The sequence below is a fragment of the Protomyctophum bolini genome (genome assembly GCF_963924005.1).
Source record: "Protomyctophum bolini genome assembly, chromosome: 7".
NCBI classification, from domain to species: Eukaryota; Metazoa; Chordata; class Actinopteri; order Myctophiformes; family Myctophidae; genus Protomyctophum; species Protomyctophum bolini.
In genome coordinates, this window is record NC_137868.1 from 570,001 (window position 1) to 592,500 (window position 22,500).

At 42.4% G+C, this 22,500-nt stretch overlaps 3 protein-coding genes across 4 annotated transcripts in view; 1 reads left to right on the forward strand and 2 right to left on the reverse strand.

The window, feature by feature from the left end:
• LOC308317810 (casein kinase II subunit alpha-like) overlaps positions 1 to 8,920 on the reverse strand; it is a 21,628-nt gene extending 12,708 nt beyond the window's left edge. The window contains exons 1-3 of one of the 2 annotated variants that reach the window (XM_080767089.1): positions 8,866 to 8,920; positions 4,947 to 5,047; positions 4,352 to 4,427 (exon numbers count right to left, since the gene is read on the reverse strand). The gene's annotated coding sequence lies outside the window, so the exon portion shown is untranslated. Of the gene's footprint in view, positions 1 to 4,351; positions 4,428 to 4,946; positions 5,048 to 8,326; positions 8,447 to 8,865 lie in introns of those variants that run through there. The other variant, XM_080767088.1, reaches the window with a different exon arrangement.
• A 4,100-nt stretch (positions 8,921 to 13,020) lies between these two features.
• On the forward strand, positions 13,021 to 18,142 carry LOC308317928 (uncharacterized protein; the record flags this gene model as incomplete). The annotated part of the gene is made up of 7 exons (XM_080767274.1): positions 13,021 to 13,123; positions 13,696 to 13,757; positions 13,934 to 13,984; positions 15,488 to 15,538; positions 15,827 to 15,877; positions 16,406 to 16,450; positions 16,704 to 18,142. The coding sequence occupies exons 1-7, from the start codon at positions 13,116 to 13,118 to the stop codon at positions 18,140 to 18,142; spliced, it is 1,707 nt and encodes a 568-aa protein (XP_080623400.1). The 5' UTR covers positions 13,021 to 13,115.
• On the reverse strand, positions 18,118 to 22,207 carry tyrobp (transmembrane immune signaling adaptor TYROBP). Its single transcript, XM_080767212.1, has 4 exons — positions 22,124 to 22,207; positions 20,931 to 21,056; positions 20,048 to 20,106; positions 18,118 to 18,577 (listed from the first exon to the last, which is right to left on the reverse strand). The coding sequence occupies exons 1-4, from the start codon at positions 22,146 to 22,148 to the stop codon at positions 18,521 to 18,523; spliced, it is 267 nt and encodes an 88-aa protein (XP_080623338.1). The 5' UTR covers positions 22,149 to 22,207; the 3' UTR covers positions 18,118 to 18,520.
• Positions 22,208 to 22,500: the final 293 nt, after the last annotated feature.

The following is a 22,500-nucleotide window of genomic DNA, read 5'->3' on the forward strand; positions in this document are numbered from 1 at the left end:
TTGTGAGGGTATATCTACCCTAGGGATCTGCTATTTTTCAATACCATACTAACACCATACTAACACCAAAAGGGGTTCCCGCCCCAAAATGGGTTAATAAAATAATTGATCAAGCCCTATTTTGGAGAAGTCAACAGTTTGATTGAATACTATTAATAGTTATTAAAACGTACAGGACCTGAATGGTCCTGTTTCGGTGATATATTTGTTTGTCCCCATGGGGCGATTTGGTTTACAGCAAGGCATAACACAGGCAGGTAACATGAAACACAAAAACACAGCAAAAAGGCACATAGTACACATAGAACATTTAAAACAGGATGGCAGTTCAAGGTATCAGTGTAACATTACAATTCATAACTTTTCCAGAAAGTTGTATAAAAAATGTATACAATTAATACAAATTCAATTTACCTCCTTCTATCGGCATTTAGAGCCTGGATAGCTACAGGCACGAAGGAGAACTTATACCTGTTGCTTTTGGCCCCTGGGACTTTTAGGCGAATGCCAGAGGGAAGCAGCTTGAACTCAGAGCTGAGGGGACGGGAGTTGTCCGCACAAATGGACGTGGCTTTCTTAAGCACCTGATTTTTAAAAACTTGGTCTAGACTACTGAAATTAAATTCTCACAATCCTACCAAGGTGGTTTTTGTCCTTTACATATAGGTTTCCATACCAACAAATGATGGAGAAGGAGATAACTGACTCAATAAAGGCACTGTAGAACAGTTTCATAAGGGATTTGTCAACCTGAAATTTGGCGAGCTGCCTCAAGCAAAAGAGGCGTTGTTGGCCTTTCTTGCACAATGTTTCACAGTTCACATCAAATGTAGTACCCAGGTATTTATAAGTGGTCACCAGGTCGACTTGCTCACCATGGACAACACTGTTCTGGGGAACTGGGGGGGATCTCCTGAAGTCTACACACATTTCCTTGGTTTTCGAGACATTCAGTTGGAGAAAGGCGTCCCCACACCAGGAGAGAAAATCCTCAAGTACTTGGCCATGAGCAACTTCATCATCACCAAGCAAGCTGACTATGATGGAGTCGTCAGCGTACTTGATAATGAATCTGTTGGTGTGCTGACTAACACAATCATTTGTATATAAAATATACAAGAAGGCGGACAAAACACAACCCTGAGGTGAGCCGGTAGAGGATGATAAAAGGTTGGATAAAATACCATTGACCTTAACCTGTTGTGATCTATTGGTAAGACAATCAAGGATCCAGCCTACCAGACCTGCATCTAGACAGAATCAGTTTACAAGTTTGTCTGCCAGAACGTGAGGCTGAATTGTAGGCGCCCACTGATTTTATCAGGGCCAGGACTTTTCCTGGGTTTACACCTCCTAAAACATTTGGTTACATCCTTCTCGTTAAAGAAGGGATTCGTAGGAGGGGCCGACATGAGACATGAGTTCCTAATTTCATTGTGTTTGGGCTTGTAATCATGAGCATCGAATCTGCCCTAGAAGGTATTCAGATCCTGCGCCAGCTCTACATCTGAAGTGTATCCATTTGAGACTTTGAGACTATGGGTTACATATTTATGTATCTTTATCTTTATCTTACACCTTATCCCTAAACTTATTTGCTATGAATGGTTAATTTCAATCCACCCTTTTGGTGTTTGAAGCATTATGTTATACTTTAGCTGTTGAAAAATAGCAGATCTACAAGCTCAAAGCGCGCCAATGAGCTTGTAGGTCTGCTATTTTTTTAAAGTCGTGAAAATCTTTGAATATATTATACAACAACATATTTTCATACTTCTGGGGAGGTCCCTGGGGGACGGGGGCATATTACATATCATTTTTGGGGTCCTTGACATGAAATATTGAGCACCACTGATTTTCGACATCAGGCCTAAATTAGAGATGCAACCGATCCGATATTATATCGGGATCGGCCTCCGATCCAGCTTAATTCATGTATCGGAGATGGGATTTGACGCCACCGATACGCGCTCCGATAGAGGAGGGGGAGCCGTGTTTAATGTTTACTGCAGTCCGTCCTGCACACCCGACAGTGCAGTGAGCGAATCCAGCCTCCACAGTGATGTGAACAGGTTTTCAGTGTAATGAGTCCCGTGACGCAGGGATGGTCTTTTAGAGATGAGTCCCAGGATGCAGGGATGGTCTTTTAGAGATGAGTCCCAGGTTGCAGGGATGGTCTTTTAGAGATGAGTCCCAGGATGCAGGGATGGTCTTTTAGAGATGAGTCCCAGGATGCAGGGATGGTCTTTTAGAGATGAGTCCCAGGATGCAGGGATGGTCTTTTAGAGATGAGTCCCAGGATGCAGGGATGGTCTTTTAGAGATGAGTCCCAGGGACATTTTATGAGTCCCACTTCAACGACGTTATAGGAGTCATATTTTGCCATCTTTTACAAATTGCAGCATTTAACTCCAATTTCATTTTATATGGTTATAATGTGGTTAAATTCACGTAGAAAACAGAAGAAGAAATGATTATTCTAACTAAAGCTAGCAAAATAAACTAGAATATAAAACAGTACAGTAGTTACAGTAGTACATCCCGTGGATGCAGAGGTCGTTGTTTTATTGCGTACCTTAACTATAAACTGCGTTTTGGGATGCAAAATGCACCCTATTTTAATCTCTGCCTCCAGGATGTACAGACTGCAAAAAAGCCCCACTAAGGTGCAATATGCAAGAGAATGGAATCACTTACAGACTTAATAACAGTATTAAAAGTATAAAGTTTACACGTCGTCGCACGGATCAGTCAAGTCACTGCATGCGCAGTCAGTTCAGTTGTGTGGTGGAGCCTGATCATCTGTAGCTGCAGTCAGTTCAGTTGTGTGGTGGAGCCTGATCATCTGTAGCTGCAGTCAGTTCAGTTGTGTGGTGGAGCCTGATCATCTGTAGCTGCAGTCAGTTCAGTTGTGTGGTGGAGCCTGATCATCTGTAGCTGCAGTCAGTTCAGTTGTGTGGTGGAGCCTGATCATCTGTAGCTGCAGTCAGTTCAGTTGTGTGGTGGAGCCTGATCATCTGTAGCTGCAGTCAGTTCAGTTGTGTGGTGGAGCCTGATCATCTGTAGCTGCAGTCAGTTCAGTTGTGTGGTGGAGCCTGATCATCTGTAGCTGCAGTCAGTTCAGTTGTGTGGTGGAGCCTGATCATCTGTAGCTGCAGTCAGTTCAGTTGTGTGGTGGAGCCTGATCATCTGTAGCTGCAGTCAGTTCAGTTGTGTGGTGGAGCCTGATCATCTGTAGCTGCAGTCAGTTCAGTTGTGTGGTGGAGCCTGATCATCTGTAGCTGCAGTCAGTTCAGTTGTGTGGTGGAGCCTGATCATCTGTAGCTGCAGTCAGTTCAGTTGTGTGGTGGAGCCTGATCATCTGTAGCTGCAGTCAGTTCAGTTGTGTGGTGGAGCCTGATCATCTGTAGCTGCAGTCAGTTCAGTTGTGTGGTGGAGCCTGATCATCTCCACACCACAGCTGCGTTCTGACATTGCTCTTGTAATCCATTCTTCTGCTATATATTAACTGCACACACACGTGCTGTTTAGCGCTATGTGATTAAATCTTTATTATTGCCATTGAAAGAAATGCTGCTGTGACGATGATGATGATGAAGAATAAGCTCGCGTCGTCGTGGCGGTTAAATCCGTCTTTATATAATTGGCTCAGTTATCAAACCATGACATTGTTGTCAGAAGCTCAAATATTGATTCAGATTGTAAGGTTAGTGCAATTCTTAAGACAAAGACAGAGTTTGCAAACTAAGGTAGCATAAACACAAGACCAGCGTTTTTTTCTCCCCGAGTTCTGTCGGTATTATTATAATTATAATTATTAATAAACCATAGTATTAATTAACAGGTTACATGCAGGCATCACTTTAGGGGTAAAAATGTACCTTTGCACATAATAACAATAAGAATAAGAATAATAAACCATAGTATTAATTAACAGGTTGCCATTTCCTTAAGGTTTACAGGTTAAACACTTCTTATTCTTATTTTTACAGGTTAAACACTTAACCATTAACATCCCCTCTTTGAATTTAAATGTAAGGCATTTGTACATTATTTGCTATTTACCCCTGGCCATGTCTCTGTATTTATTGAGTGGTGCAACCACTCCTACAACCAGCAATGTCCGTGTATGTACCTGTTTGTGTACCTGTTTGTGTACCTGAATGAGCACGAGTATGTGACTTATTAATAGCAGTAGGGGGCGCCTGAAACAGAGAGAGGGGTAGTGCTGTGTCTCTAATGAGAGAGAGAGAGAGAGAGAGAGGGGGGGGGGGGGGGGGAATTGCACCACTCAGTTCACACGTGTGTGATTTTTGTTTTATAATAAATGCTAATAATGTAATATATGTACCTTGGAGGTTCCCTCCAGGACGGCAATGACAGATGTTATGGACAGGAAACCGTCGAGATGCCCAGATGATGGAGAGCTGGAAAACACAACAATACCATAATGATAAAATATAGCTGCAAGCAGCGCTAAGGCGGGACCAAGAAAGACGACAATACACCACTAGTGGACTACTAGTGGACTACTAGTGGCCTACTAGTAGGCCACTAGTAGTCCACTAGTAGGCCACTAGTAGTCCACTAGTAGTCCACTAGTAGTCCACTAGTAGTATAGACTTAGATAGCATTTGATACAGACTTATAGCATGTTATGTAGATGTATAGCTTATATGTATAGTTTCATTATAGATATTCCACTGTTACTTTCTTAGCTTACGCATTACGCATTTCATGATAAATGTTTTTATGTGATGTATTCCCATGCTTTTTTGTTCTTGCTTAATGTAAGTCGCTCTGGATTAAGAGCGTCTGCTAAATGCCTAAATTGTAAATTGTAATTGTAAATTGTCTAGTGGACCTACACAACCTATAAGTGCGCAGCAGAGCGTGCAGGTACTGTCGACCGCTACCAACTTTAACATCTCAGCCTCTATACACACCTGACAGTAGGAAGGCGGGGCGGGCGGTGAGGTCACTGATCAGGTGGTACAGGGGTCAATACAGTCATCACTAGAGTCCAAGTCACACACGATGAGGTCACCTGGTGGGTCAAAACAAAACAATGATTAGACAGGATGATGTGGTGGGTCAAAACAACCCAGTATTTACCTGCCAGGGGTTTTATTTACCTGCCAGGGGTTTTATTTAGCTGCCAGGGGCAGGTGGGCAACCCTTAGTGTTTTATTTAGCTGCCAGGGGCAGGTGGGCAACCCTTAGTGTTTTATTTAGCTGCCAGGGGCAGGTGGGCAACCCTTAGTGTTTTATTTCGCTGCCAGGGGCAGGTGGGCAACCCTTAGTGTTTTATTTCGCTGCCAGGGGCAGGTGGGCAACCCTTAGTGTTTTATTTCGCTGCCAGGGGCAGGTGGGCAACCCTTAGTGTTTTATTTCGCTGCCAGGGGCAGGTGGGCAACCCTTAGTGTTTTATTTCGCTGCCAGGGGCGGGTGGGCAACCCTTAGTGTTTTATTTAGCTGACAGGGGCAGGTGGGCGACCCTTAGTGTTTTATTTAGCTGCCAGGGGCAGGTGGGCAACCCACAAGGAGGAGGCAGTTTAGTGACCGGATTACTGCATGTTTTTTGTGAGGGTACCCTAGGGGACACGGGGAGAACATGTGAGGGTACCTACCCTAGGGGACACGGGGAGAACATGTGAGGGTACCTACCCTAGGGGACACGGGGAGAACTCCACACAGAAAGGCCCTTTCGCCAACCCCCGCCTCGGGTATGGGCACTGATGACGCGGAGGAGGAAACACGCCGCCAGCACCCACAGCGTCCCGAGCGGGAATCGAACCCAGGACCTTCTAGCTGTGAGGCGACAGCACTACCAACTGTGCCAATGCCCACCATTGCACCATTATAAACTCAGCAGTCGGTGCAGTGGCTGTTCAAAGGTAACTTTAACCAACTCAGTGGCTGTTCAAAGGTAACTTTAACCAACTCAGTGGCTGTTCAAACTAAGGTAACTTTAAACATAGGCAGGGAAGCCTGAAAGATGGGCCGGTTCATACTCCTATTTTACCGCTGTAGTGACGAAATGATTTCGGCTCGTCAGACATTTTCAGTAGCACCGAAGAGCCGACTTTAGAATGGTACCCCTACCCGCCCCCCCGAACCTCAAATGACGTCATATTGTAGGCTCTACAGAGCCGAACCGACTTTAATTCAGGTTTAAAATAGGAGTATGAATCGCGCCTTAATGTTTGGCACCGATCCCGTTAAGACAGGTTCAATCATATTGTGGTGACACACACACACACACACACACACACACACACACACACACAGCATAAAGTATCTATTGCATACAGTACATATTATTGTAGCTCTGATTCATAACCTTCTACTGCTTCTACGATTCTGCCCTGCAGTACAAGGCTATGGGACTTACAATTTTAAATCTCAAATCGAAATCAGACCAGCCTCTCCTCTTTAGCGAAAATAAAAATAACGTTTTTGCTACTCACCAAAACAAAGGCGGGTTGTGTCAATAGAAAGCCTACTTTCCTTAGTGGACGCACTCTGGGCCCCCCACCCCCCCCGCCACACGTATAAACGGTACTTTTTGGCCAAAAAGGGATTTTTTTTCACCGGAGGAAAAATATTCTCTATGAGGCAGTTCTCTGGGCAATATCAGTAGAGGGCGCAGCGGAGTAACTAAAAATGTTTTTTTCCCGGTGGAAACAAAATCCCTTTTTGCCCAAAAAGTACAGTTTATACGTGTGGTGGGGGGCTCAGAGTGCTTCCACTAAGGAAAGTAGTCTTTCTATTGACACAACCCGCCTTTGTTTTGGTGAGTAGCAAAAACGTTCTTTTTATTTACACAGTAGAGGCTGGTCTGCATTCATGCGAGCGGCGGAAGTTGAAAGTAACATAGCTCTAAGGCTACGCATTAGAGCTATGGACCAGAGCTAATATTATTGTAGTGCGGTCCAGGGACCCTCTGGGTTACTTGTGGGGGTTCCAAAATAGACCCCTATGGGTGTAGCTCGTAGTGTAAGGGTCCATTTGGTTCCATTTGTACACGGCTGGTATTGTAATTGTATATCAAAACATCAAGTCCAGTAGTCCACATACTGTAGCAGGGTCATTCTCACCAAAAAAAATATTATCAAGATTTTAAGTACTTGGGAATATTAATTTAAAAATATTTAATGACAATTTAACACCACACTGTCAGTCAGAGAGCAGCGCTGGTTCCTCCAGATGCCAACTCTAGTTACACACACGGTACCAAATGGACCCGCCTGATAACATTTGAACCCTTTTCCTCAGTGTTAAATGAAGGGAAGTTTACTAATATGATTGATTGATTGATTGATCAGTTTGTAGAATGGGTTCAGTTCAATGAAAGTTCAGATCAATACAAAATCTGCCAGGAGGATAAAACCATGGTCCTCCATGCTCAATTCATCAGAACATACACTGACGTGCAGATATACAGCACTATTGTGCAAAAGAATATTAAAACAAATCACATGACACACATTAAAATAAAATGGACCTTCCTGCATGGGTGTCTGAACTCTACAAATGGTACCAAATGGACCTTTCTAACGCTCGAGGAGTTACATTAGCACCATAGTAATATGGTCCATAGTAATAACCAGCAACACAGTCCAAATAAGACTTTTTAATGGACAGCCAGGGGTGCAAATGGTACCAAATGGACCTTTATGATGTCTAACTGACAGCCAGGGGTACAAATGGTACCAAATGGACCTTTATGATGTCTAACTGACAGCCAGGGGTACAAATATCACCAAATGGACCTTTATGATGTCTAACTGACAGCCAGGGGTACAAATAGCACCAAATGGACATTTATGATGTCTAACTGACAGCCAGGGGTACAAATGGGACCAAATGGACCTTTATGGATGTCCAACTGACAGCCAGGGGTACAAATGGTACCAAATGGACCAGTAAAAAGGTCCATTTGTACCTCTCTCTGGTATAAAACAAAATAAATCTGACTTATTGTTATTAATATAATAAATAACAATATGCAGCGCTAACGACGCTAGCCGGGGTTAGCATCCAGCCCTCCCCGCCGGAGGGACGCTAGCCGGGGTTAGCATCCAGCCCCTCCCCGCCGGAGGGACGTGAGAAGCCGGCAGGGAGAGCAGCCGCTAGCCGGGGGTTAGCTTAGCATCGTTAGCATTCCACGTCGCTGTGGTGTTTTTATTGGGTGAAAAAACGCTTAATTGAAAACCAACGCCAATAATAATAACAACACACGCTTAACAAAACAACACAACACTCTTATTGGTTAAATTATTAGAATAATAATAATAATAACAACAATAATAACAATACTCACTAGGAGGAGTTTAGATAATTTCTGTCACACAAATCAAAGGGAAGGGACATGCTATGCTAACATGCTAACGTGGGAGCTAGCTGGCTCGAGCTATGGTGGGGTAAAAAAAAACACAGCAGATCTACAAGCTCACAGCGCGGTGTGGACGCGGCGCGCTGTGAGCTTGTAGATCTGCTGTCCTGGGCGCGCGGCGCCGCCGTACGACTCGAGCTTCAATCACGTTAGTGTGTGCGGGGCTTTTTTTTTTTTTTTTTTCGAAGGGTAAAAAAGGCGACGCCTTCCTTCCTTCTCTTCCTTCATGGAAAACATTTCAGAAACATTTCATGAAACATATTTCATGTCCTCGCCGCGGACCCCCTCCCCCCCTCAACCTCCCCCACGGACCACCGCGGACCCCCCCGTGGCCGTGTGGGGGGGTCCGCGGGGCAGCGGGACTGCCTGCAGTGGGAGAACCGTCTTGGAAAACCTCGGTGTTAAAAACAACAGAGTTTCTAAAAGGAATCCATTGTGTGATTTTATTTTGTGTGAGTTTTCCTTACCGTGTTGTTGTAGTGAAGCTGCTGCTCTGAGGATCCAAGATGGCGGCGGCCCGGCCTCATGGGGGCGCTGTTTCACCCTAAGGTTTCACCATGCACACACACGGAGAGGAGTAGGGACACGGACCGGCCTAGTGGGGGCGCTGTTTCACCATGCAGGTTCTCAAACCGGTGGTCCGGGGACCACCAGTGGGCCTTGAAGGGAGTTCCAGGTGCTCCCCATGCAGCTAAATGATGGAGAGTTGGTAACCAAATGGACCCTTATTAGATCTTTAACCCTTGAGAGTGTAAAATAATAATAATAATCTATATTTATATAGCACCTTTCATACATAAATGCAGCTAAAAGTGCTTTACAGTGCAGAACAAAATAACAACATAATAAAAACAAAATGGCATTATAACAGACCACACCCACAACACCAGAAAGAGTTCAACAAACCATGTGCAACCCAGATTCGGCACAAACAAGGGACTAAATTAATTCCGCTCCTATGGCACCAAAATGTGGAACGCCCTAACAACAGTCATTAAGACATGTGAATCCCTAGACTCCTTCAAAACCCCTCTCAATTAAGGGCACCTACGGACGGCTGCAATTCGAAACTGAAATCTGAATCATTGAGATGTATTTGGGTAAAGTGGTGATAATATAAGAACACATTCAGATAATGTATAAAGTCACAACTGGTGTTGTACTAAAAACTAGCTTCCGCTGCAGGTTTGTGGCAACAGCAGTAGATATATTGAAACAAGAGACAACAAATGAATAAAAAGCAAGATAAAATGAAAACAACAATTCAGGGCCGATTCATACTCCTATTTTACCGCTGTAGTGCCGAAATTATTTCCCGAACCTCAAATGACGTCACATTGTAGGCTCTACAGCGCCGAACCGACTTTCATTCGGCTCTAAAATAGGAGTATGAATCGGCCCTTACAGTGTAGTCATTTATCAGACGCTCTTAATCCAGAGAGACGTACAGTAAGCAAGAACAATGAACACATGATGATAATACATCACATACATAGAAATAGTCATCATTCTAATCTAGGATCATATCAAGAACCTAAAAGTGTAATATCTGTACAATCAAACTATATGTGTTATACACTATAGAGTGCAAAATGCTATTTTACCCATTTTGGGCGGGAACCCCTTTTGGTGTTCGCATTATGTTATGCTTTAGCTATTGAAAAATATCAGATCTACAAGCTCATAGCGCACCGAGTGGCGCGCTATGAGCTTGTAGGTCTGCTATTTCTGAAAAATCGAAGAACGACTGACATAGAAACATATATTTTTCAGAAAACTGTCAGGATGTAGAAGACATTTATAGAATCGTTCCCAGGTCAAAATGGGTTAAGTTACATACTGTAAGTAACGCAGGCCTGTACTGTACTCTGTGTGACAATGAATAACACACTTGGAACATGACATTTATTTTCTTCTTCATGTGGGGCTGGAGGGAGACCAGCTGCTCTTTTGATGACGATCAGCGTTATCATTGGTCGAGGACCCGTGATTATCTGCACACTGTGGACCAATCAGAATGCTGCAGGAAACTGTTTTTCTTTCCTGACCATGGTTGGAAGTAAATAAACAATAGTGTGAAAAACCCTGAGGCCTTTTCTCTGTTACCATGGAAACCAAACAAACAAGCAACCACCTGTAACCATCAACAATGTCCTGTTTCATGTGCACTAGTGTGTGTGTGCGCGTGTGTGCGTGTGTGCGTGCGTGCGTGCGTGTGTGTTGTGTGTTGTGTGTGCAGGGAAGCGTGTTTTTCAAGACTGACATTATTTGGGTTGTCAGTAAGTCTTTGTTCCAACACATCAGTCTTTGTTCCAACACATCAGGGCCTGTAATTATTTCTAATTAATTCTAATTAACCTGCTCACTTTAAAACCGTTCCCACAGCCAGACAGACGGGCTCTGTTGATGATCACAGATCTTCAACATTCCCACAGACAGACAGACAGACAGACAGACATGCTCTGTTGATCCCAGATCAGACAGGCCTGCACTAAAAACTACAGAGGTATTTCCATCATAATAGTTTTCATACTATATAGAGGGTATGTATGCGCGTGACATCATCAAACCCGGGAAGTTATGCACTGAGTGGCAAAAAATAATTTCTGGCCTTAAGTTGACAGCCCAGACATCCACACAGAGAAGTCCTGTCTGGTTGCATTAAACCACGTTAAACAATGTTTAACTCACTTTGCCTGTTGCTTTGCCACTCGATGTGCCATGCACTTTAAGCATGCGCATACCCTCTATTATATGGTATTGATATATTATATTGTATTGATCGGAAACCACAGGCGTTTTTTTTTCTCCAAAGAAACCAATCTGAGAACCCATCAGCAAAGGAATTAGGAAAAACAGCGTCCTCTTTTCCTTTGAATTTGCATGAGTCCTGAGAGAGTCCTACGATAGGCCTACGATAGTAAATGTGTACTCTCCACCACTGGTGAACAGCTGTTGTTCCAGAGGTCATGGGGTCAAAATGTCAGAGGTCATGGGGTCGTAGCAATGTATAAAAGCCAGCCAGGTTTTCATTCAGGCTGCGTCCGAATTGCTAGGGTTGTTCCCTACTCCCTATCCCCCATACGGGGATCCAGACTCTAGTGGACTCTATAGTGATGATTTCGGACAATACTCCCTGTATGGGGAGCACCGACTCTGACGTCAATATCGATAGAGGGCGCTGTAGTTCTGCGGGTTCATGTACTTTTTATTTGCATGAAATCCCCATTAGGTTTTTTCAGATCGCCTCATAAAGAACTGTTTGAAAAATAAACAAATCATCCCGGCCGTTTCACTCATTTGGATATGAAGAATCAACTGACAACAAGAAACCAATCAAAACGCTGCTGCTGAATTTCCGCTAGGAACAGACTATCAAATAAGTGACTGCAGGCTGTCACCTCCCTGCAAGGACAGCTTGTAAAGTTATTTTTAAATTCATGAATGAATAAAGAAAAAATAGGTTAATGAAAATATGTTTGCAGGCATTTAGGCCTATATATCTATGATAAAAAGGTTATTTTAAAATCATAGGCCCATTGTTATGGGCCGATAAATGGGTTATAATTTATCAATAAATTAATATTAGGCTATATCCATTATCCAGCAATATGAAAACAGTGCACAACCTTGACAATAATATGAAAATATCAGCAGCACGATTGAATCTTAACCACATGAACCCCCGCTAATCTTGGGGCGGGGGGGATACGGCAAAAATAGCCGATCTATAAGCAACGCGCGACGTCCGTGTTGTGAGCTTGTATACTTTTACTTGGGTACTTTTGGTAAAGAATTACCAAAAGTAGCCGATCTACAAGCTCTGCTCACAATACGGACGTTTGGTGTTAACAGAAACAGCAGTCCAATAAATGACTGCCTACACAATTAAGTTTTAATGCATTTATCGCAATTCAATGAAATAATGTTAGATAGCATATTTTTTTATATATTTTCATGGCAGGAATTAATGAATATTAATAAAACATAGTTCGGACACAATTAATATGTGTCTCACATGCATGTATCCTACGTTTGTGATAAAGAATCTCACAAATATATTCTACAGCAAGCAACTGATTCCTCTCCTAACGTCATGCGCTGGGCCTGGGTGATACAATGAATCAGATTAGTAATACTATTGCAAATGAGTAGATTTATTATAAATAAAATAAAACAATTTCAAATAAATGCACAGATCATTTGTCTCGAGATCTGTAGCTTCGAGATCCGCCAGGGAAGAAAAGAGGGGAAAACGAAAGTTTAAAAAGTACATTTGTGTTGATTTCTTTCGTTGGTACAACTTCTGCATCTTCTGAGTTGGAGCGCAATGAGCGCATGCATACAGAAGCAGCGCACGTGCGCAAACGCGTGCATGTGCGCTCAAGAGCGAGCTTGCGCAATGCATTATGGGGCAGATTTGCTTCGCTGTGTTTTTGTAGTGACCATCGGATGCTCCCTACAATTCCCGGTGCATTGTGGGATACTTCAGTCCACTACGTTAGGGTGCAAAAATGCTCACTACATATTCGGACACTATAACAAAATGGCGGAACCTCAAAGTAGTGCACTATATGGGGCATAGGGAATGATTTCGGACGCAGCCACAGTCTGTTCAGTTTGGTGGACTGAACTGCTGTATCTTTATTAGACGATAACTCTGTAAGGACCTTTCATCATAACACCAGAACCCTGCCAGGACCTGGCTGACTCCACCATGAAGATGTAAGTTGAACCTTTTATTAAAATATTAGAGCATTTAAAAGTTGTTCATGTCAAAGTCTCCTAAATTAAGAGCCTATATATTATTTGTCCGCAGACCCTCATCTGAAAATACTGTGTAATAAATAGTCTCTGCACAAAGTATAAGGTACAAAAGTTGACCAGATTGGCTATTTACACTATTTATTAAACATTTGTTTTAGAATATATTTCTTAGATTTTTATTTGATTTATTCATTTATTCAAAACTTTCTTTTTTGCATTTTATTGCAGTGTTTTGAAATGATAGTAAATAAAAACCAAATGTAACAAATGAACACAAACATGAAGGGATATTTTATTTATGTTTGTTCCATTTGGTTACAGTCACTTGGTTGTATGTGTACAGACAGTCACAGACCTGTAAGGGTCCATTTGGTTGTATGTGTACAGACAGTCACAGACCTGTAAGGGTCCATTTGGTTGTATGTGTACAGACAGTCACAGACCTGTAAGGGTCCATTTGGTTACATGTGTACTATAGAGAATATATTTTTAAGTTATAATTTGATGTAATTAATTGTGTTTTGTTGCAGGCTGTGGTGCAGTGTGTTATTGCTCCCCCTGGTGGCGGTAGTGCTAATGTCTCCAATAAGAGGTACATATTTAAACAATATCTTATATTAACACTTCATTCAGGATTGTGTGGATGCTTGTTTTATTTGGAAGATATTGCCATTCAAACTGTACTGAATGAGCACAGTTTACAATGGATCTGTCAATATTCATATTACTGTAACATCAGATGTTTGTTGTTATTCCAAAAACACACAGATGAACTTCAGGTGAACCCAACGGAGAAAACATCACCGGGAAACATAACAGGTAAATATAAATATAAACAATATACATATAAACATCACCTGGAAACCTAGCAGGTAAATATAAACTTAACAGTGAATATAAAGTGAACTAAATGCGTTGTAAAAACAGGTTTATCAGTGTGGGCTAGACTAGATCCATGCAGAATACAGCAAGAGAAGGAAGGGAGAAAATCCCCAAAAAGGTAAATGTAACTCGATCTTCCAAACTGTCAAATGAATGGAGGACAAAGTACTCACATGTGTTCAGCTATGAGCCTTCATCAGCTCTGATGAAGAGAGTTATTAACTTATGTGTTCAGCTATGAGCCTTCATCAGCTCTGATGAAGACAGTTATTAACTTATGTGTTCAACTATGAGCCTTCATCAGCTCTGATGAAGAGAGTTATTAACTTATGTGTTCAGCTATGAGCCTTCATCAGCTCTGATGAAGAGAGTTATTAACTTATGTGTTCAGCTATGAGCCTTCATCAGCTCTGATGAAGAGTTATTAACTTATGTGTTCAGCTATGAGCCTTCATCAGCTCTGATGAAGAGAGTTATTAACTTATGTGTTCAGCTATGAGCCTTCATCAGCTCTGATGAAGAGAGTTATTAACTTATCTGTTCAACTATGAGCCTTCATCAGCTCTGATGAAGACAGTTATTAACTTATGTGTTCAACTATGAGCCTTCATCAGCTCTGATGAAGAGAGTTATTAACTTATGTGTTCAACTATGAGCCTTCATCAGCTCTGATGAAGAGAGTTATTAACTTATGTGTTCAGCTATGAGCCTTCATCAGCTCTGATGAAGTTTGATTCTGTCTGTGGTTTTCAATGTGAACGGAGTGGTTTTATTCTGTCTGTGGTTTTCAATGTGAACGGAGTGGTTTTATTCTGTCTGTGGTTTTCAATGTGAACGGAGTGGTTTTGTCATGTGTTTTGTCCTGTGTGGTGAGGACAGGCAGGCAGACTGTAGGGTCAAACAGCCATGGTTGGGTGTTATAATAAATAATAAGTGACCACAGAACAGAACACAGAACCAACAGGAACTGACTGAGAAACAAGACGAAGGCCTCATTTAGACTGCGGTCACATCAAGTCAAATCCCATTCAAATATGATACTTTTCCCAAATCCGATCTTTTGAAGTGACTGCAGAAGTGCAGATCCCGTCTCTGTGTTCAGACTGGCAGCCAAATCTAGCCTGAATCAGATATTTGTCACATCCAGATTGGAATCTGATTTTGTTTAAATGAGTCTAAACACGAACAAGTCACATGGAGTCCACCTCTGAATGTGGCACAGTGTGACTGTATGACATTTGTTGTTATTCAATTCAACTTTGATTAGTGTATTTATTGATTTGTTTCTTAATGTCTCTTCCTTCCAACAGTGTTTTAACGTTACATAAATTGATGTTAGTCTACATATTGATTTATTTGTTTGTTAACTTTCTTTCCATGTTTTAGAGTCTGACAAATATGTCTATACATGTTTTATTGATTTGTTTGTCTGTGTTTTAGAGTCTGATAAAGCCACACCTGAGCCGGAAGAACTTGACCCAAATTCAGCAGGTATTGTTTATATTATCGTATTAATATGGTAATCTGGAGGGACCCCCAACATAATCATATTGGAACCTAAGGACCCCCCAAAACAATCATATTGGTATTGGGGACCCCCCAAAACAATCATATTGGTATTGGGGACCCCCCAAAACAATCATATTGGTATTGGGGGACCCCCACCCCACCCTGACAAGTGCTTGGAATGTAGGATTTGAGGCATAACATTATACCAGCGTTATAATTCAATATCTATAAATAAATATAATTAATAATTTAGTGTAATTTTGTCTTCAGATTTGGAACACTCAAACGTCATACCTGCTGCACCTGCTGCTGATGTCACAGGTGAGGTCATTAATTAATTAATTAATGAATGTGTTAATTAGAGAGTATTTGTTTCCATGAGACTGAAAATAACTTTGTATAGTTTGTGTTTAACCATTTAAACCCTATAGCATTCCTCTTCTGGGGTGGAACATCCACCACAAATAATAGCAGATCTACAAGCTCACAACAGTGATATTAGCCTCGCCAGGCTAGATGATTACAATTTGTAAAATGTAGTCATTTATCAGCCTCTCTTAATCCAGAGAGACTTACAGTAAGGAAGAGGAACACATACATCACATAGAGATAGTCATCTAGGATCATAAGCTAAGAACCTAAACAGTATATCTGTACAATGAAGCTATGAGCATATACAGTGTGCTATGATATACATAATGTCTACATAAGTTGAGTCTTTGCATACGCCTGTAAGGCCGAGGGCAAGTGCTACGGTCTAAGATGGAGTTGATTGACAGGTGATTGATAATGATTGACAGGTGATTGATTGATTGATTGACAGATACTATTTTTTCCTCTGCATTTCAGATCCAGGTGGTCAACCTGACAGAGACCTCGGAGCAGACAACACAGGTAGAGTTAATATTAACCCTTTATGACCTGGCAGAGTTAATATTAAGCAGCGGTTCCCAAAGTGTGGTCCGGGGACGCCCAGGGGTCCTTGAGGGAGTTCCAGGGGGTCCCCAGCTATAGGAACCAAATCCATTTCATCTTGATGAGTAACCTATTGGTTGATATGGGTTTCATTTATATGCCTATCGATCTATACCATTACCTATGGGTTAGGGTTAGGGTTAATCTATATCTATCTCTGTCTCCCTATAAGATAACGAGGATGAAGACGATGATGAAGACGAGGATGATGATGAGGATGATGACGAGGATGAAGACGATGACGAAGATGAAGATGATGACGAGGAGGAAGAGGAAGAGTACAGGAGCATCAAACGAGCCGCCCAATCAGCTGGCAGGCTCCCAGAAACAGCCGCCATGATGCCGGGAGGCGAAGCGTCTCCACGCAGACGAGGAGACCCTGGAGACGAGGGAGAGCATCTAGAACACTCCCTAAACCAGCACCAGAACCCTGGAGACGAGGGAGAGCATCTAGAACACTCCCTAAACCAGCACCAGAACCCTGGAGACGAGGGAGAGCATCTAGAACACTCCCTAAACCAGCACCAGAACCCTGGAGACGAGGGAGAACATCTAGAACACTCCCTAAACCAGCACCAGAACCCTGGAGACGAGGGAGAACATCTAGAACACTCCCTAAACCAGCACCAGAACCCTGGAGACGAGGGAGAAGACCGGTCCATGACCCAGAACCAGAACCCCTCTAAACCTAACCCTGGAGATGTGGAGAGGATGGAGACTGAAGATGAGGGGGGAGCAACCAATACAAACACAGGAGCCAATAGCAGAGACACAGCAGCCAATCGCAGAGCCAATAGTAGAGACACAGCAGCCAATCGCAGAGCCAATAGTAGAGACACAGCAGCCAATCGCAGAGCCAATAGCAGAGAAACAGCAGCCAATAGCAGAGATACAGCAGCCAATAGCAGAGACACAGGAGCCACTAGCAGAGACACAGGAGCCAATAGCAGAGACACAGGAGCCAATAGCAGAGACACAGGAGCCAATAGCAGAGACACAGGAGCCAATAGCAGAGACACAGGAGCCAATAGCAGAGCCAATAGCAGAGACACAGGAGCCAATAGCAGAGCCAATAGCAGAGACACAGGAGCCAATAGCGGAGACACAGGAGCCAATAGCGGAGACACAGGAGCCAATAGCAGAGACACAGGAGCCAATAGCGGAGACACAGGAGCCAATAGCAGAGATAGGAGTGATGATTGGACCAATAGCAGAGATACAGGAGCCAATAGCGGAGACACAGGAGCCAATAGCAGAGATAGGAGTGATGATTGGACCAATAGCAGAGATACAGGAGCCAATAGCGGAGACACAGGAGCCAATAGCGGAGACACAGGAGCCAATAGCGGAGACACAGGAGCCAATAGCAGAGATAGGAGTGATGATTGGACCAATAGCAGAGACACAGCAGCCAATAGCAGGGACAGGCCTGATGATTGGACCAATAGCAGAGACATGACTGATGATTGGACCAATAGCAGAGATAGGGCTGATGAAGGAACCAATAGCAGAGACACAGCAGCCAATAGCAGGGACAGGCCTGATGATTGGACCAATAGCAGGGACAGACCCGATGCCAGGAGGCCGGGTGGACCATACAGAAGACAGTAAGACGTTCTAACACATTGTATCATCACATCCTGGTTGGACGTAGCGCGTGGAAGGAACACGTTATTCCAACCAGTTCCTTTCCCCTCCATCAGGCGCCCCGGCTGGCCAGGGGGAGGCAGTTTAGAGACCAGGATTACTGCATGTTTTTTGTGAGGGTACCTACCCTAGGGGACACGGGGAGAACATGCAAACTCCACACAGAAACACATGTTTTAACTTTTAATAATTTTGTGTTCTGAGTGATAGATATATAATGGTTCTGTGTTCTGATAGTTGATGTATAGTAGCTGTTTTAATCCAGTAGACCTATTACTCCATGCCGGGGTTTCATTGGAGGGTGAGTTCAGTCCAGTAGACTTAAAGGTCCATGCCAGGGTTTCATTTCCTGTAGTGTGTCAGGTCACAGTAAACATGCGGTTGGACTCCATGTAACTCCTGTTGAAACAAATAAATACACAATGAATTCATATACAAATTAATTCATTATACAAAACATATCGCTCCATCTGTTAGATAATCTATGTCTTATCTGTTTACAAACTAATGCCCAGTGGTGAATGTCCCATTTCCTCCTGAACTTCGGCCCATGCCATATAGGTCATTCATATTGTCACCTTACTCTTCAGTCTTCATATCATCATTTTACCCTTAGTCTACTGCCTGTTTACTCCGGGTTCTTCTCCTTATCATCATTAATGTCATGTCATTCATGTTTATGGCCAAAATATGTTTTCATCTGTCCCATTTAATATCTTGTTCATTCTCTTCTCATGCAGTCACCAAGTTATGGTTGGCGCTGTTTTTTAATTCAAGATGAGATGAGATATACTTTATTGTCCCACGAGGGGAAATTTGTCTTGGGCAAAAGTGCATTAGTACATCAACGCTTTTTAAAACAGACAGACAATACACAGTAGCAGCAAAGTACAAGTCACAAGAGTATCACAAGATGAGTGCTAATTGCAATAAGAGAAGGTATAATATAAAAAATATATATCACAGTTTATAGTATCACAATCACAAAAGTGCAGCTGTCGTGCAGCTGTCGTGTTATCAGTCTAGTTTGACCTTGGCCTAGTAACTCAGTGTGTTATCAGTCTAGTTTGACCTTGGCCTAGTAACTCAGTGTGTTATCAGTCTAGTTTGACCATGGCCTAGTAACTCAGTGCAGGGAAAGAAGTTATCTACAGGTTGCCATAGCAACACCAGCCTCCGTGCTTTCCCGGTCTATGGCCGTCCATGACTGAACCAAGGAAGATGAACTCTACGTCGACTAAACGCCATCCTCATCATCAATGACTGAACCAAGGAAGATGAACTCTACGGCGCTAAACGCCATCCTCACCATCAATGCGTTGGACTAATGAGAGACCGCCAACCCTGGTCTTGTCATCTGACATTGCGGACATGAATCATCTCCAGCCAATTAACTTTATATCAACAAATCCGACGTGATCTGCAGTATTTAGCCTGGCTGGAACAATACTGAGGTTCAGTTCAGTGGTTCATTTGGAATCCATCTTGGAACAACATTATTCTAAATCATATTCATGTACTATCATATTCTGAACCATGTAGCACATTCTCTATATGTACATTGACTTTATACCAACTAAAAGACCTTAAAACCTTAAACTTTTCTCAGAACTTTATTTCATCTGCCTCCAAATCATTTTTTAAGGTACAGTGACTGTCCTTTCAAATTTAAAGGGCTACTCACTCGTTTTTAAGGTAAAGACAGCATGGTATTTGGGTTATTTATTTACAGTCCTTTCTTATTATCATCACAAAATAGATAACATTTATTTTTATCTATTAATTGGTATCTTCTCACCGGATTTTATTTCCACTAATAGGGATCTTTAATTTATTTCTATTACCGTCTGTCTGTCTGTCTGTAATTACCTGGTAAGGAGATTCGGTCTCAGGGTTGGTCTGCTTCGATGTGGCCGTTGAAACTCTTCCTGTTGACGATGAAGATTACACTTATAAATATCATCATCATCTAGACCTGTACGTATTACATCATCATCTAGACCTGTACGTATTACATCATCATCTAGACCTGTACGTATTACATCATCATCTAGACCTGTACTGTACGTGCCCTACTTGGGAACGATGCAACTCAACCTAATGATATACGCTGTCATGGAACCTGGAATTCCATAATTCTACCATATTCCATGTTCTTGGCCACATGCCTTGTGTTATTTACATACAGTAGAGTGCTCATCCTGTTTACTTTACACGCTAGAAGATTGTTGAGTTAAAACTCATAAATGGAGCATGGGTCTTCTAACAAGACACCTCAGACAACTACATCTCCCAGAGTGCATCAGCTGCTGGTGCTCATTGGCCTGTTTGAACACCTGTTAAAGGCCGGTGGTGGTGACGCTCACACAACTATCAAACAAGCAGGCTGAAGGTCTACCCAAGAGCTCCACCCCCAAAGACGCCAATGGTCGGTTATGTATGTATACATGTGCTTAACACAGTTTTTACATACAACGCCTCAGGCCGTCATAAGGATTCTAAACGATTGTAGCCTTGAACGTGTCTGTACGTCCTAGCGCATCCTCAATGATACGGGGCGAGATAAGAATATTCAGAATTATTCCTATTTTTTTTTTGTCATTTCGCTTTTCGCTTGCCTTATGCTAACGTTCTGTGCAATTATTAGCTTGTCATTGACTCGCATGTTAGCGCGGCAGAAAGAATGACTCGTATCTCCTAATCCAGGGCGCTCTCCGTGGTGACACACATGCACACACACAAACACACACACCATCAGTGCGTGTTCTCCTGGCGGTGAAACAGAACACACAGATGAGGATGATGAAGGTCAGGATGATGTCACAGGTGAGGATGATCACCGCTGATGTCATGTCCAGATGGACACACCCCCCACAGCCTGAAACACATGATGTCACAGTGATGTCATCAACCTAGACACACCCCCCACAGCCTGAAACACATGATGTCACAGTGATGTCATCCACTTTATAGTGCTATGTCTACGTAAAAATCACACCCATGTGAAGTGAGGGGTGCTAATATATTAAAGTCCATCAGATAGACTTTAAGTCTATCAGAATGGGTACCAGAAACCCTCTGAGGGTATTCAGATTTTACAGAGGCCAGTTTCGAATTGCAGCCGTCCGTAGGTGCCCTTTGAGAGCGGTTTTGAAGGAGTCAAGGCATTCACATGTCTTAATGACTGTTGGTAGGGCGTTCCACATTTTGGTGGCATAGGAGCGAAATTAATTTAGTCCCTTGTTTGTGCCGAATCTGGGCTATCTTGGTGGTGTATCGAATCTTGGGGACCAGACCCATTGCCAGATGCTGTACTCTGTCGTCGACCCTAAGCCATTCCAGCCTGTCAAAAGTGGGCAGGGGTGAGGTGGGTTCGGGGGGTGAAGCCAAGTAGGAGCACTCGCCCTAGCCTCCACATTTCTATGTGGATTTAGATAGCATCTTATGACTTATAGCGTTTGTATGTAGACATAGATAGCATCTTATGACTTATAGCGTTTGTATGTAGACATAAATAGCATCTTATGACTTATAGCGTTTGTATGTAGACATAGCACTATAAAGTATACATGCATAGTTCCATTATATAGATATTAAACTGTTACGTTCTTAGCTTACGTATATTTCGTGATAACTACTTATGTATGTGATATATTGACATGCTTTTTGGTCTTGCTTAATGTAAGTCTCTCTGGATTAAGAGCGTCTGATAACTGTACTGTACTGTAAGTCTCTGGATTAAGAGCGTCTGATAACTGTGCTGTACTGTAAGTCTCTGGATTAAGAGCGTCTGATAAATGATTACAGTGTGTTTAAATTTGTACCTGTGATACAGAGTGTGTTTTAAAGGGTTAAATTTGTACCTGTTATACACACAGTGTGTTTTAAAGGGTTACATTTGTACCTGTTATACACAGAGTGTGTTTTAAAGGGTTACATTTGTACCTGTTATACACAGTGTGTTGGACATGGTGTCTTTGGTCAGAGGTCAAGGTCAGCTGGCTGTTGCTGGAGACAGAGAGGGTAAATAGATATATATATATATATATATATATATATATATATTATATTATCATAGGCTATAAGACTCTGGTATAATATAAAAACTGAATTGGAATGCAGGATATAATCGCTACGTAGCATAATAGGAACGGTCTCAAAATAATACACATTATTTAATCGGTTTCAGCAACAATTTCTTTTTTTTAATTACAAAATGCATCAATGAGTATAAATCAAGTGTCTATAGTACCTCTGGTCTAGGACAAAAGATAATAATAATAATAATAATAATAATAATAATGAATCTGGTCTAGGACAAA

Bases quoted from the DNA above. Each gene is read 5' to 3' on its own strand.
- tyrobp (XM_080767212.1), bottom strand. From the start codon at position 22,148: ATGTCCAACACACTGTGTATAACAG. The intron at 21,057-22,123 runs GTACAAATGTAA...CATGTGTTTCAG, and splicing joins CAACACACTGTGTATAACAG to GCTGTGGGGGGTGTGTCCAT. The intron at 20,107-20,930 runs GTGTGTGTGTTT...CATCGTCAACAG, and splicing joins CAGGAGAACACGCACTGATG to GAAGAGTTTCAACGGCCACA.